The 12967-nt window shown below is 52.7% G+C and overlaps 1 protein-coding gene across 1 annotated transcript in view; it reads left to right on the forward strand.

Annotated features, from left to right (window-relative positions):
- The window catches only part of ITFG1 (integrin alpha FG-GAP repeat containing 1), an 84880-nt gene extending 72155 nt beyond the window's left edge, over positions 1-12725 (forward strand). Inside the window, exons 12-14 of the mRNA XM_044274289.1 lie at positions 29-134; positions 9304-9347; positions 12467-12725. Coding sequence (XP_044130224.1) covers positions 29-134; positions 9304-9347; positions 12467-12703 — 387 coding nt within the window. The 3' untranslated portion in view covers positions 12704-12725. The remainder of the gene's footprint in view (positions 1-28; positions 135-9303; positions 9348-12466) is intronic.
- The last annotated feature ends 242 nt before the right edge of the window (positions 12726-12967 follow it).

Consider the following 12967-nt stretch of genomic DNA (forward strand, 5'->3'; position numbering starts at 1 on the left):
CCGTTGACCAGTGCTTGTGCCGTTTCAGGGCATCCTGGACATCATCGTGTTGAGCAGGAGGACCTCCGAGGACGGCGCCATCAACGTCCTGATCAACAACTTCGAAGCCGACGCTTATTTTGTCAAGGTGATAGGTGAGTGTGATGTAACGTATGCCCCCTGCTCCGGGGCTGAGGATGCTTGTGGGAAAAGCAGTTTCTATGCCAACCAGTCATTGTGTTACAAAGAAATTGGCCTCATGAACAAGTCGGATAGTGAGCTCCTGGGGACAGGAGCCGATGTGAGTGGTTACATACTTTCACACTCGCGTTTGGTGCGGATCCGTCATGGATCTGCACAGACGTATCCGTTCAGATAATACAAACGTCTGCATCCGTTCACAATGGATCCGTTTGTATTATCTTTAACATTGCCAAGACGGATCCATCTTGAACACCATTGAAAGTCAATGGAGGACGGATCCGTTTTCTATTGTGCCAGATTATGTCATAGAAAACTGATCCGTCCCCATTGACTTACATTGTGTGCCAGGACGGATCCGTTTGGCTCAGTTTCCTCAGACAGACACCAAAACGCTGCAGGCAGCCTCCAAAGCAGAATGGAGAGGGAATTGATGCATTGTGAGCGGATCCTTTTCCATTCAGAATGCATTAGGGCAAAACTGATCAGTTTTGGACGCTTGTGAGAGGAGCCCTGAACGGATCTCGCACACGGAAACCAAAACGCCAGTGTGAAAGTAGCCTAAAGAGCAGGGAATTAAGTAGCAATAACCTCCTCTGTATAGAGGACTCGTCCCCCTCTCATCCCGTACATCTTTATTAGCTCTTGGGTCCCTTCTCCTCCCCCCCTCCAGCGCTCTCTTCCTCGGCGTCCTGCGTGTCGCACTCTCTCATCTCTCAGGCGCTCTCTTGACAGCTTAGCATGTCCAGCGAAGCGTACAGGATTAATTACAGTCATTGCGGGATTCAGTGACTGCCTCTCCTCCTCGCATCTCAGTTTACCAAAAATGTAAAAGAAAAAACCAAAAAGATCCCTTTCTACATTTCTAAACAGTAGATGGGGGTGGGGGTGCCGCGTCTTGTGGGGGAATCTCCATCTCTTAATCACGCTGCGCCCTCTCCTCCCGTGCCAGCAGCGTCTCGTCTTGGCAGGAGGATGAATACGCTCCTGAACAGATGTTTGCGAGTATTAAAGGGTCTTGGAGAATTGGTCGTTTGCTCGTGTAAAGCTCTGACTTCAGAAGGATGTTTTACCAAGGGAGCGGCTGCAAATCCCTAAGTATAGGGATTTCTTATGGATACAGCGGAATGCTCGCCCGGTCCGGGGCCGACCGCTCGCCCGACTGACACAGACAGGGCAGTTTTAGAAAAAGGGGGATGTAACTGACCATTGTGAGAATGAGGGGCTTACATCCGCTGGTCATTATAGGGGGGGCCGCTCTTTTTTTGGGTTGTGTTAATTTAGCTAATTGTTCTAACAATTCTCCGCTCAGCGGCTCGTCGCGTCCTCCCCATTAATAGGTGCGCTGTACAGTAATTAGGGGAAATGTATATTTCTTATCTCCTAATGCTCGTTACCATGGCAGCGCCTCATTAATCTGGAATTACAGGTGCGGAGGATTTTGAAGGTCATGGCTCCGGCCAAAGTAAAGTGCAGTTTTTAGAGAAGGAACCCCCAAGGGAGGATTTAGGGGATTAGAACTGTAACCATCGCGGTGTTATAATAGACTTTGTGTCTCGCTGCTATCAAGATCTCTGCTTGCTGTCAGTAGTTGGGAGGCTGAAAATCGATACAGATCTAATGTTTCTCATAGCAGAGGGTTTGTTACAGCTGTATCCACAGTCTTCTGTGAGCTAACAAGCAGCACAAACCTCTCTCCTGCCCTGATAAAATTGTATCAAACCCTCAGCTGTGACAAGTAGTAGGTCACAGGTAGCAGGACCCTGCCGTGTGTTGTAATGTGACCAGAGCTCTGCAGCCTGTCACCTGTAAGCAGGACCCTGCCCTGTGTAGTAATGTGACCAGAGCTCTGCAGCCTGTTACCTGTAAGCAGGACCCTGCCGTGTGTAGTAATGTGACCATAGCTCTGCAGTCTGTCACCTGTAAGCAGGACCCTGCCGTGTGTAGTAATGTGACCAGAGCTCTGCAGCCTGTCACCTGTAAGCAGGACCCTGCTGTGTGTAGTAATGTGACCAGAGCTCTGCAGCCTGTCACCTGTAAGCAGGACCCTGCCGTGTGTAGTAATGTGACCTGAGCTCTGCAGCCTGTCACCTGTAAGCAGGACCCTGCTGTGTGTAGTAATGTGACCATAGCTCTGCAGCCTGTCACCTGTAAGCAGGACCCTGCCGTGTGTAGTAATGTGACCAGAGCTCTGCAGCCTGTCACCTGTAAGCAGGACCCTGCCCTGTGTAGTAATGTGACCTGAGCTCTGCAGCCTGTCACCTGTAAGCAGGACCCTGCCCTGTGTAGTAATGTGACCTGAGCTCTGCAGCCTGTCACCTGTAAGCAGGACCCTGCCCTGTGTAGTAATGTGACCAGAGCTCTGCAGCCTGTCACCTGTAAGCAGGACCCTGCCGTGTGTAGTAATGTGACCAGAGCTCTGCAGCCTGTCACCTGTAAGCAGGACCCTGCTGTGTGTAGTAATGTGACCAGAGCTCTGCAGCCTGTTACCTGTAAGCAGGACCCTGCCCTGTGTAGTAATGTGACCTGAGCTCTGCAGCCTGTCACCTGTAAGCAGGACCCTGCCGTGTGTAGTAATGTGACCAGAGCTCTGCAGCCTGTCACCTGTAAGCAGGACCCTGCCCTGTGTAGTAATGTGACCAGAGCTCTGCAGCCTGTCACCTGTAAGCAGGACCCTGCCGTGTGTAGTAATGTGACCTGAGCTCTGCAGCCTGTCACCTGTAAGCAGGACCCTGCCCTGTGTAGTAATGTGACCAGAGCTCTGCAGCCTGTCACCTGTAAGCAGGACCCTGCTGTGTGTAGTAATGTGACCAGAGCTCTGCAGCCTGTCACCTGTAAGCAGGACCCTGCCCTGTGTAGTAATGTGACCAGAGCTCTGCAGCCTGTCACCTGTAAGCAGGACCCTGCCCTGTGTAGTAATGTGACCAGAGCTCTGCAGCCTGTCACCTGTAAGCAGGACCCTGCCCTGTGTAGTAATGTGACCAGAGCTCTGCAGCCTGTCACCTGTAAGCAGGACCCTGCCCTGTGTAGTAATGTGACCAGAGCTCTGCAGCCTGTCACCTGTAAGCAGGACCCTGCTGTGTGTAGTAATGTGACCAGAGCTCTGCAGCCTGTCACCTGTAAGCAGGACCCTGCCCTGTGTAGTAATGTGACCTGAGCTCTGCAGCCTGTCACCTGTAAGCAGGACCCTGCCCTGTGTAGTAATGTGACCTGAGCTCTGCAGCCTGTCACCTGTAAGCAGGACCCTGCCCTGTGTAGTAATGTGACCAGAGCTCTGCAGCCTGTCACCTGTAAGCAGGACCCTGAGTAATGTGACCTGAGCTCTGCAGCCTGTCTCCTGTAAGCAGGACCCTGAGTAATGTGACCAGAGCTCTGCAGCCTGTCACCTGTAAGCAGGACCCTGCCGTGTGTAGTAATGTGACCAGAGCTCTGCAGCCTGTCACCTGTAAGCAGGACCCTGCCCTGTGTAGTAATGTGACCAGAGCTCTGCAGCCTGTCACCTGTAAGCAGGACCCTGCGGTGTGTAGTAATGTGACCAGAGCTCTGCAGCCTGTCACCTGTAAGCAGGACCCTGCCGTGTGTAGTAATGTGACTAGAGCTCTGCAGCCTGTCACCTGTAAGCAGGACCCCGCTGTGTGTAGTAATGTGACCAGAGCTCTGCAGCCTGTCACCTGTAAGCAGGACCCCGCTGTGTGTAGTAATGTGACCAGAGCTCTGCAGCCTGTCACCTGTAAGCAGGACCCTGCCGTGTGTAGTAATGTGACCAGAGCTCTGCAGCCTGTCACCTGTAAGCAGGACCCTGCCGTGTGTAGTAATGTGACCAGAGCTCTGCAGCCTGTCACCTGTAAGCAGGACCCTGCCGTGTGTAGTAATGTGACCAGAGCTCTGCAGCCTGTCACCTGTAAGCAGGACCCTGCCGTGTGTAGTAGTGTGACCAGAGCTCTGCAGCCTGTCACCTGTAAGCAGGACCCTGCTGTGTGTAGTAATGTGACCAGAGCTCTGCAGTCTGTCACCTGTAAGCAGGACCCTGCTGTGTGTAGTAATGTGACCAGAGCTCTGCAGCCTGTCACCTGTAAGCAGGACCCTGCCCTGTGTAGTAATGTGACCAGAGCTCTGCAGCCTGTCACCTGTAAGCAGGACCCTGCTGTGTGTAGTAATGTGACCAGAGCTCTGCAGCCTGTCACCTGTAAGCAGGACCCTGCCCTGTGTAGTAATGTGACCTGAGCTCTGCAGCCTGTCACCTGTAAGCAGGACCCTGCCCTGTGTAGTAATGTGACCAGAGCTCTGCAGCCTGTCACCTGTAAGCAGGACCCTGCTGTGTGTAGTAATGTGACCTGAGCTCTGCAGCCTGTCACCTGTAAGCAGGACCCTGCCGTGTGTAGTAATGTGACCTGAGCTCTGCAGCCTGTCACCTGTAAGCAGGACCCTGCTGTGTGTAGTAATGTGACCAGAGCTCTGCAGCCTGTCACCTGTAAGCAGGACCCTGCCGTGTGTAGTAATGTGACCAGAGCTCTGCAGCCTGTCACCTGTAAGCAGGACCCTGCCCTGTGTAGTAATGTGACCAGAGCTCTGCAGTCTGTCACCTGTAAGCAGGGCCCTGCCGTGTGTAGTAATGTGACCAGAGCTCTGCAGCCTGTCACCTGTAAGCAGGACCCTGCCCTGTGTAGTAATGTGACCAGAGCTCTGCAGCCTGTCACCTGTAAGCAGGACCCTGCCGTGTGTAGTAATGTGACTAGAGCTCTGCAGCCTGTCACCTGTAAGCAGGACCCCGCTGTGTGTAGTAATGTGACCTGAGCTCTGCAGCCTGTCACCTGTAAGCAGGACCCTGCCCTGTGTAGTAATGTGACCAGAGCTCTGCAGCCTGTCACCTGTAAGCAGGACCCTGCTGTGTGTAGTAATGTGACCTGAGCTCTGCAGCCTGTCACCTGTAAGCAGGACCCTGCCGTGTGTAGTAATGTGACCAGAGCTCTGCAGCCTGTCACCTGTAAGCAGGACCCTGCCGTGTGTAGTAATGTGACCTGAGCTCTGCAGCCTGTCACCTGTAAGCAGGACCCTGCCCTGTGTAGTAATGTGACCAGAGCTCTGCAGTCTGTCACCTGTAAGCAGGGCCCTGCCGTGTGTAGTAATGTGACCAGAGCTCTGCAGCCTGTCACCTGTAAGCAGGACCCTGCCCTGTGTAGTAATGTGACCAGAGCTCTGCAGCCTGTCACCTGTAAGCAGGACCCTGCCGTGTGTAGTAATGTGACTAGAGCTCTGCAGCCTGTCACCTGTAAGCAGGACCCTGCTGTGTGTAGTAATGTGACCAGAGCTCTGCAGCCTGTCACCTGTAAGCAGGACCCTGCTGTGTGTAGTAATGTGACCAGAGCTCTGCAGCCTGTCACCTGTAAGCAGGACCCTGCTGTGTGTAGTAATGTGACCAGAGCTCTGCAGCCTGTCACCTGTAAGCAGGACCCTGCTGTGTGTAGTAATGTGACCAGAGCTCTGCAGCCTGTCACCTGTAAGCAGGACCCCGCTGTGTGTAGTAATGTGACCAGAGCTCTGCAGCCTGTCACCTGTAAGCAGGACCCTGCCGTGTGTAGTAATGTGACCAGAGCTCTGCAGTCTGTCACCTGTAAGCAGGACCCTGCCGTGTGTAGTAATGTGACCAGAGCTCTGCAGCCTGTCACCTGTAAGCAGGACCCTGCCGTGTGTAGTAATGTGACCAGAGCTCTGCAGCCTGTCACCTGTAAGCAGGACCCTGCCGTGTGTAGTAATGTGACCTGAGCTCTGCAGCCTGTCACCTGTAAGCAGGACCCTGCTGTGTGTAGTAATGTGACCTGAGCTCTGCAGTCTGTCACCTGTAAGCAGGACCCTGCTGTGTGTAGTAATGTGACCAGAGCTCTGCAGCCTGTCACCTGTAAGCAGGACCCTGCTGTGTGTAGTAATGTGACCTGAGCTCTGCAGCCTGTCACCTGTAAGCAGGACCCTGCCGTGTGTAGTAATGTGACCTGAGCTCTGCAGCCTGTCACCTGTAAGCAGGACCCTGCTGTGTGTAGTAATGTGACCAGAGCTCTGCAGCCTGTCACCTGTAAGCAGGACCCTGCCGTGTGTAGTAATGTGACCAGAGCTCTGCAGCCTGTCACCTGTAAGCAGGACCCTGCCGTGTGTAGTAATGTGACCAGAGCTCTGCAGCCTGTCACCTGTAAGCAGGACCCTGCCCTGTGTAGTAATGTGACCAGAGCTCTGCAGCCTGTCACCTGTAAGCAGGACCCTGCCCTGTGTAGTAATGTGACCAGAGCTCTGCAGCCTGTCACCTGTAAGCAGGACCCTGCCGTGTGTAGTAATGTGACCTGAGCTCTGCAGCCTGTCACCTGTAAGCAGGACCCTGCCCTGTGTAGTAATGTGACCAGAGCTCTGCAGCCTGTCACCTGTAAGCAGGACCCTGCTGTGTGTAGTAATGTGACCTGAGCTCTGCAGCCTGTCACCTGTAAGCAGGACCCTGCCGTGTGTAGTAATGTGACCTGAGCTCTGCAGCCTGTCACCTGTAAGCAGGACCCTGCTGTGTGTAGTAATGTGACCAGAGCTCTGCAGCCTGTCACCTGTAAGCAGGACCCTGCCCTGTGTAGTAATGTGACCAGAGCTCTGCAGCCTGTCACCTGTAAGCAGGACCCTGCCCTGTGTAGTAATGTGACCAGAGCTCTGCAGTCTGTCACCTGTAAGCAGGGCCCTGCCGTGGTAGTAATGTGACCAGAGCTCTGCAGCCTGTCACCTGTAAGCAGGACCCTGCCCTGTGTAGTAATGTGACCAGAGCTCTGCAGCCTGTCACCTGTAAGCAGGACCCTGCCGTGTGTAGTAATGTGACTAGAGCTCTGCAGCCTGTCACCTGTAAGCAGGACCCCGCTGTGTGTAGTAATGTGACCAGAGCTCTGCAGCCTGTCACCTGTAAGCAGGACCCTGCCCTGTGTAGTAATGTGACCAGAGCTCTGCAGCCTGTCACCTGTAAGCAGGACCCTGCTGTGTGTAGTAATGTGACCTGAGCTCTGCAGCCTGTCACCTGTAAGCAGGACCCTGCCGTGTGTAGTAATGTGACCAGAGCTCTGCAGCCTGTCACCTGTAAGCAGGACCCTGCCGTGTGTAGTAATGTGACCAGAGCTCTGCAGCCTGTCACCTGTAAGCAGGACCCTGCCCTGTGTAGTAATGTGACCAGAGCTCTGCAGTCTGTCACCTGTAAGCAGGGCCCTGCCGTGTGTAGTAATGTGACCAGAGCTCTGCAGCCTGTCACCTGTAAGCAGGACCCTGCCCTGTGTAGTAATGTGACCAGAGCTCTGCAGCCTGTCACCTGTAAGCAGGACCCTGCCGTGTGTAGTAATGTGACTAGAGCTCTGCAGCCTGTCACCTGTAAGCAGGACCCTGCTGTGTGTAGTAATGTGACCAGAGCTCTGCAGCCTGTCACCTGTAAGCAGGACCCTGCTGTGTGTAGTAATGTGACCAGAGCTCTGCAGCCTGTCACCTGTAAGCAGGACCCTGCTGTGTGTAGTAATGTGACCAGAGCTCTGCAGCCTGTCACCTGTAAGCAGGACCCTGCTGTGTGTAGTAATGTGACCAGAGCTCTGCAGCCTGTCACCTGTAAGCAGGACCCCGCTGTGTGTAGTAATGTGACCAGAGCTCTGCAGCCTGTCACCTGTAAGCAGGACCCTGCCGTGTGTAGTAATGTGACCAGAGCTCTGCAGCCTGTCACCTGTAAGCAGGACCCTGCCCTGTGTAGTAATGTGACCAGAGCTCTGCAGTCTGTCACCTGTAAGCAGGACCCTGCCGTGTGTAGTAATGTGACCAGAGCTCTGCAGCCTGTCACCTGTAAGCAGGACCCTGCTGTGTGTAGTAATGTGACCTGAGCTCTGCAGTCTGTCACCTGTAAGCAGGACCCTGCTGTGTGTAGTAATGTGACCAGAGCTCTGCAGCCTGTTACCTGTAAGCAGGACCCTGCCCTGTGTAGTAATGTGACCTGAGCTCTGCAGCCTGTCACCTGTAAGCAGGACCCTGCCGTGTGTAGTAATTGTGACCAGAGCTCTGCAGCCTGTCACCTGTAAGCAGGACCCTGCCGTGTGTAGTAATGTGACCAGAGCTCTGCAGCCTGTCACCTGTAAGCAGGACCCTGCCCTGTGTAGTAATGTGACCAGAGCTCTGCAGCCTGTCACCTGTAAGCAGGACCCTGCTGTGTGTAGTAATGTGACCTGAGCTCTGCAGCCTGTCACCTGTAAGCAGGACCCTGCCGTGTGTAGTAATGTGACCTGAGCTCTGCAGCCTGTCACCTGTAAGCAGGACCCTGCTGTGTGTAGTAATGTGACCAGAGCTCTGCAGCCTGTCACCTGTAAGCAGGACCCTGCCGTGTGTAGTAATGTGACCAGAGCTCTGCAGCCTGTCACCTGTAAGCAGGACCCTGTCGTGTGTAGTAATGTGACCAGAGCTCTGCAGCCTGTCACCTGTAAGCAGGACCCTGCCCTGTGTAGTAATGTGACCAGAGCTCTGCAGCCTGTCACCTGTAAGCAGGACCCTGCCCTGTGTAGTAATGTGACCAGAGCTCTGCAGCCTGTCACCTGTAAGCAGGACCCTGCCGTGTGTAGTAATGTGACCTGAGCTCTGCAGCCTGTCACCTGTAAGCAGGACCCTGCTGTGTGTAGTAATGTGACCAGAGCTCTGCAGCCTGTCACCTGTAAGCAGGACCCTGCTGTGTGTAGTAATGTGACCAGAGCTCTGCAGCCTGTCACCTGTAAGCAGGACCCTGCCGTGTGTAGTAATGTGACCTGAGCTCTGCAGCCTGTCACCTGTAAGCAGGACCCTGCTGTGTGTAGTAATGTGACCAGAGCTCTGCAGCCTGTCACCTGTAAGCAGGACCCTGCCGTGTGTAGTAATGTGACCTGAGCTCTGCAGCCTGTCACCTGTAAGCAGGACCCTGCTGTGTGTAGTAATGTGACCAGAGCTCTGCAGCCTGTCACCTGTAAGCAGGACCCTGCCGTGTGTAGTAATGTGACCAGAGCTCTGCAGCCTGTCACCTGTAAGCAGGACCCTGCCGTGTGTAGTAATGTGACCTGAGCTCTGCAGCATTGTGAGCGACGCTGACCCCCTCTCTTCTTCTTCTTCTTTTAGTGCTCAGTGGTATCTGCTCCAATGACTGCCCACAACATGTAAAGGTAAGGACCCGGCCATTGTAACCTACCCGTAACCTACAGTCTGAAGATGCAGCGCTAAAATTCTATAACGCTGTCCTGCAAGATCAGCACACGCCTCTCCTGAAATACTCTGTGCTGCTCAGTACACTGCTGCTTTCACTGTGTAATCTGTGACCTCTTCTTTATCTCCATTCTCCTCCTCGCATCCTCACATCACCCCTGGCAGCCCTGTCCTAACATCTGGACATTTCACTCCTGAAATACTCTGTGCTGCTCAGTACACTGTTGCTTTCACAATGTAATCTGTGACCTCCTCCTCATCTCCATTCGCATCCTCACATAACCCCTGGCAGCCCTGTCCTAACATCTGGACATTTCACTCCTGAAATACTCTGTGCTGCTAGGGAGCCTACTTCTACTATTATCTATCATCCTCAGACCTCAAATGCAACCCTGTCCCGGTGACCGCTCCTTGTCTGCCGAGCTTTCGTGTGGGCATTGTGCTCTGTTTTCTCTGCCGTCTTGTCTACAAAGCCTCAGTTGATTTTCGTAAAAGCGCCGCTCCCCTAATCCGCTCTGGAAGGCCGTTCCGCGCTCTTTTGAAGTTTCCATCCCTTCTCCTCAGACACCGGGGGCTTCATGCTCCACGGATAAATCCAACATGATAAATGCCAGAGAAGTGAATAGGAAGAATGACCCCCCTGACCGCCGCTCATTATCTGCAGCCGAAAAGAGAAGAACAATTCCTCCACTGTTCCCACTGGAAAATGCAGAATAATGGCGCCGGTGCGGGATGTCCGGACTGTTACAATGTTGCAAGTTCAGACATTGTATCACTGCTTCTATGGAAACCGCACCGCAGTGCTGGATGACAACTGCGAGTAAACGCCATCGTTGTCAGTGAGTAAAAAAAAATGTGGCGTTGCTGGAAGAATACCATATGAGAGGACGCACGCTGCTCCATGTGAATGGACTTTCTACTCCATTCACTGCAGGGTAGCCTCTTTGGATGATGTCCGCTTCTGCTCTCGGATCTGGCTGTGCTGGGAACGCACACTGTATACATGTATATATGTCGCACAGGCAGCTGCCCAAGGATGGAGCATGTAGACATGACGGGTAGAGATGAGCGAATTTCAGATTTTGAAATTCGTTCACACTTCGTTTGGTGGTAAGAGGTGAATTGCGTTATGGATTCCGTTACCACGGACCATAACGTAATTCTATGACGGAATGCCTTTAGAGGCAATTCCTGCTTCATGCCAGGGAGTCACTGGTTTTGTGGTTGGATTCTTCGCCGTCGTGTCTGGAGCGGCAGCGTCCTTTGCCGTCTGAGGTCGCCTCACATTCTCGGCGCCCTTTTAATGACAGAGCTGCGATCACATCGCGTGTTATGCTGGAGAGCAGACGTCAGCATTGGAGCGGCACGGCGTTACATCCGCGTAAAGCCGAAAAGTTGACGACAGAGACGATCAATTCACTTCAGGTGGCTGCTGTCCATCATCCCGTCCTCCCTCTGCATCCCGCGGCTTCATTTTCTGCACCACTGAGTGATGCTTGTGTGGTGACAACCAAAAGTAATGCGAGTGTCCGGACCGCTAATGTCAGCGTGTTTCTCGCCATCGCTTCTCAGGCAGCAGAGTTGGATTCATCACTGGGGCGAAGAATTGGAAGGAACAAGCTCGTAACATCAGCTTGTTTTATAAATGTGAAAAATGCTTTTTAAAGTCTTTGTCTTCGGGTCCATTCACACATCCGTATGTGTTTTGCAGTTCCGCAAAACACCGGCAATGTGCGTTACGCATTTTGCGGACCGCACAGCGCCGGCACTATAATACAAAATGCCTAATCTTGTCTGCAATTGCGGACAAGAATAGGACATGTTCTATTTTTTTTTCGGGAACGGAATTGCGGATCCGGGCAGCACATCGTGCGGCCCCATAGAAATGAATGGGTCCGCAATTCCATTCCGCAAAATGCGGAACAGAACTGTGGACGTGTGAATGGAGCCTTAGGCTGGGATTGCTTGACTTTACAGGCCCAAAGCCTGAGGCTGCACCACTGACAGACTCTGACGACATGTGCTGCAGTGCTGTCCTGGATTCAGATCACCATCCACATCTGTGTTCTCACGTGTACATACAAGTTACATGTAGATGGTGATTTGGATGTTCATTGCACCTGGCAGATATCGGGAGTGGAAGTGGCCATTAGACTGCCTCAGTAGTGCAGCCTCAGCATCCATGTTCAAAAACACCTTTGTGATGTAAACTAAGGAGCCTTTTTGCAGTTTTCTTCTGGTGGATATTTAGCCAAGTGCACACATTCCTCACTTGAAATATTTTGTGCTGCTGGGAGTGTCTTATGTCACAAGCAAGTTCACCCTACTACATCCCCTGTCACATGCAGCCTTTTTTCTCATTACCATCTGTATACTTCTCTCCTGAAATACTCTGTGCTGCTCGAGCACCCAGTTCCTTCCCAGATGTAACAGTAAATTGATGTCTTCCCCTTTGCCTCCATCCCCTCCTCACATCATGACACTGACCCCTGCCACACTGACCCCTGAAATACTCTGTGCTGCTGGAGCACTCAGCTCCTTTCCTGATGTAACTAAGTCAATGTCCTCCTCACATCATGACACTAAAACATGCCGTCCTGTCCTGATTAATATCATCACCCGAGTGGACAGGTTTCTGCCCCGCATCTTTACAGCTTTCCTGAAATACTCTGTTCTGCTGGAGGACCTGCTTCTTCCACTATATAACTAAAAGTTAATGTCCTCCCCCTCGTCTCCATCTCCTCCTCACATTATGACACTCATCACTGCCCCCAATCTCCTCTTCTCTCCTGAAATACTCTGTTGTTGAAATACCGCTGTTGGAGGACCGGCTTCTTCCACTGTGTAACTCTCAGCCTGTGTTATATCGCTTGTCTACATCCCCCCCTCCTTGCTGTCATATGCAGCCCTTTCCGAATTAAGGTCTATACATAACTTTGCTGGAAGACCCGCTGTTTAACTCGAAGTCTATGACCTACCCACTCTTCACCTCACGACATTACCCCTGTCCCCACCTGAAATTCTCTGTGCTGCTGTGGGAAGCTAGTCTTTCTCATACATTTTCATCTTTGTATTTCAGCCATTTGGGGTTAATCAGCCGGGGCCGTACATCATGTACATGACGGTGGACGCCAATGGATATCTGAAGAACGCGTCAGGTAGGCATGGCTTCGTCTTTTATGTGGCAGGGGTAGATTGGGGGACGTGGGGGTGTTGTGTTCCAGACGACCTCCTAATTGCAGGGCAGGCTGTGTCATGTGCCTCTCTCATATGGCGCCCCCTGCAGATGGAGCTGAGACACATTATAGGTAACTGACATCACTGAGCCGAGGGATACAAGAAGGTAGTCACAGATTTATTACTGAGGGCTATAATCTGACAGTTCGGTTAGACCAGCACTGGCCTGATAATCCAGATATTGGCATGGCCAGCATTTGGACAGTCTCTCCCTGAGTGCCGGACGTCCAGCAGTTCTGTCCTGCCCCATCTCCGGCGCTGCCATAGACATGAGTGGGGCAGCAGCATGATTCTCCAACCAGCCGCTCCTTCCATTTCAGTGAGGCTCCATAGGGTACAGGGC

Source organism: Bufo gargarizans, unplaced genomic scaffold (assembly GCF_014858855.1).
Source record: "Bufo gargarizans isolate SCDJY-AF-19 unplaced genomic scaffold, ASM1485885v1 original_scaffold_1626_pilon, whole genome shotgun sequence".
Classification (NCBI taxonomy): domain Eukaryota; kingdom Metazoa; phylum Chordata; class Amphibia; order Anura; family Bufonidae; genus Bufo; species Bufo gargarizans.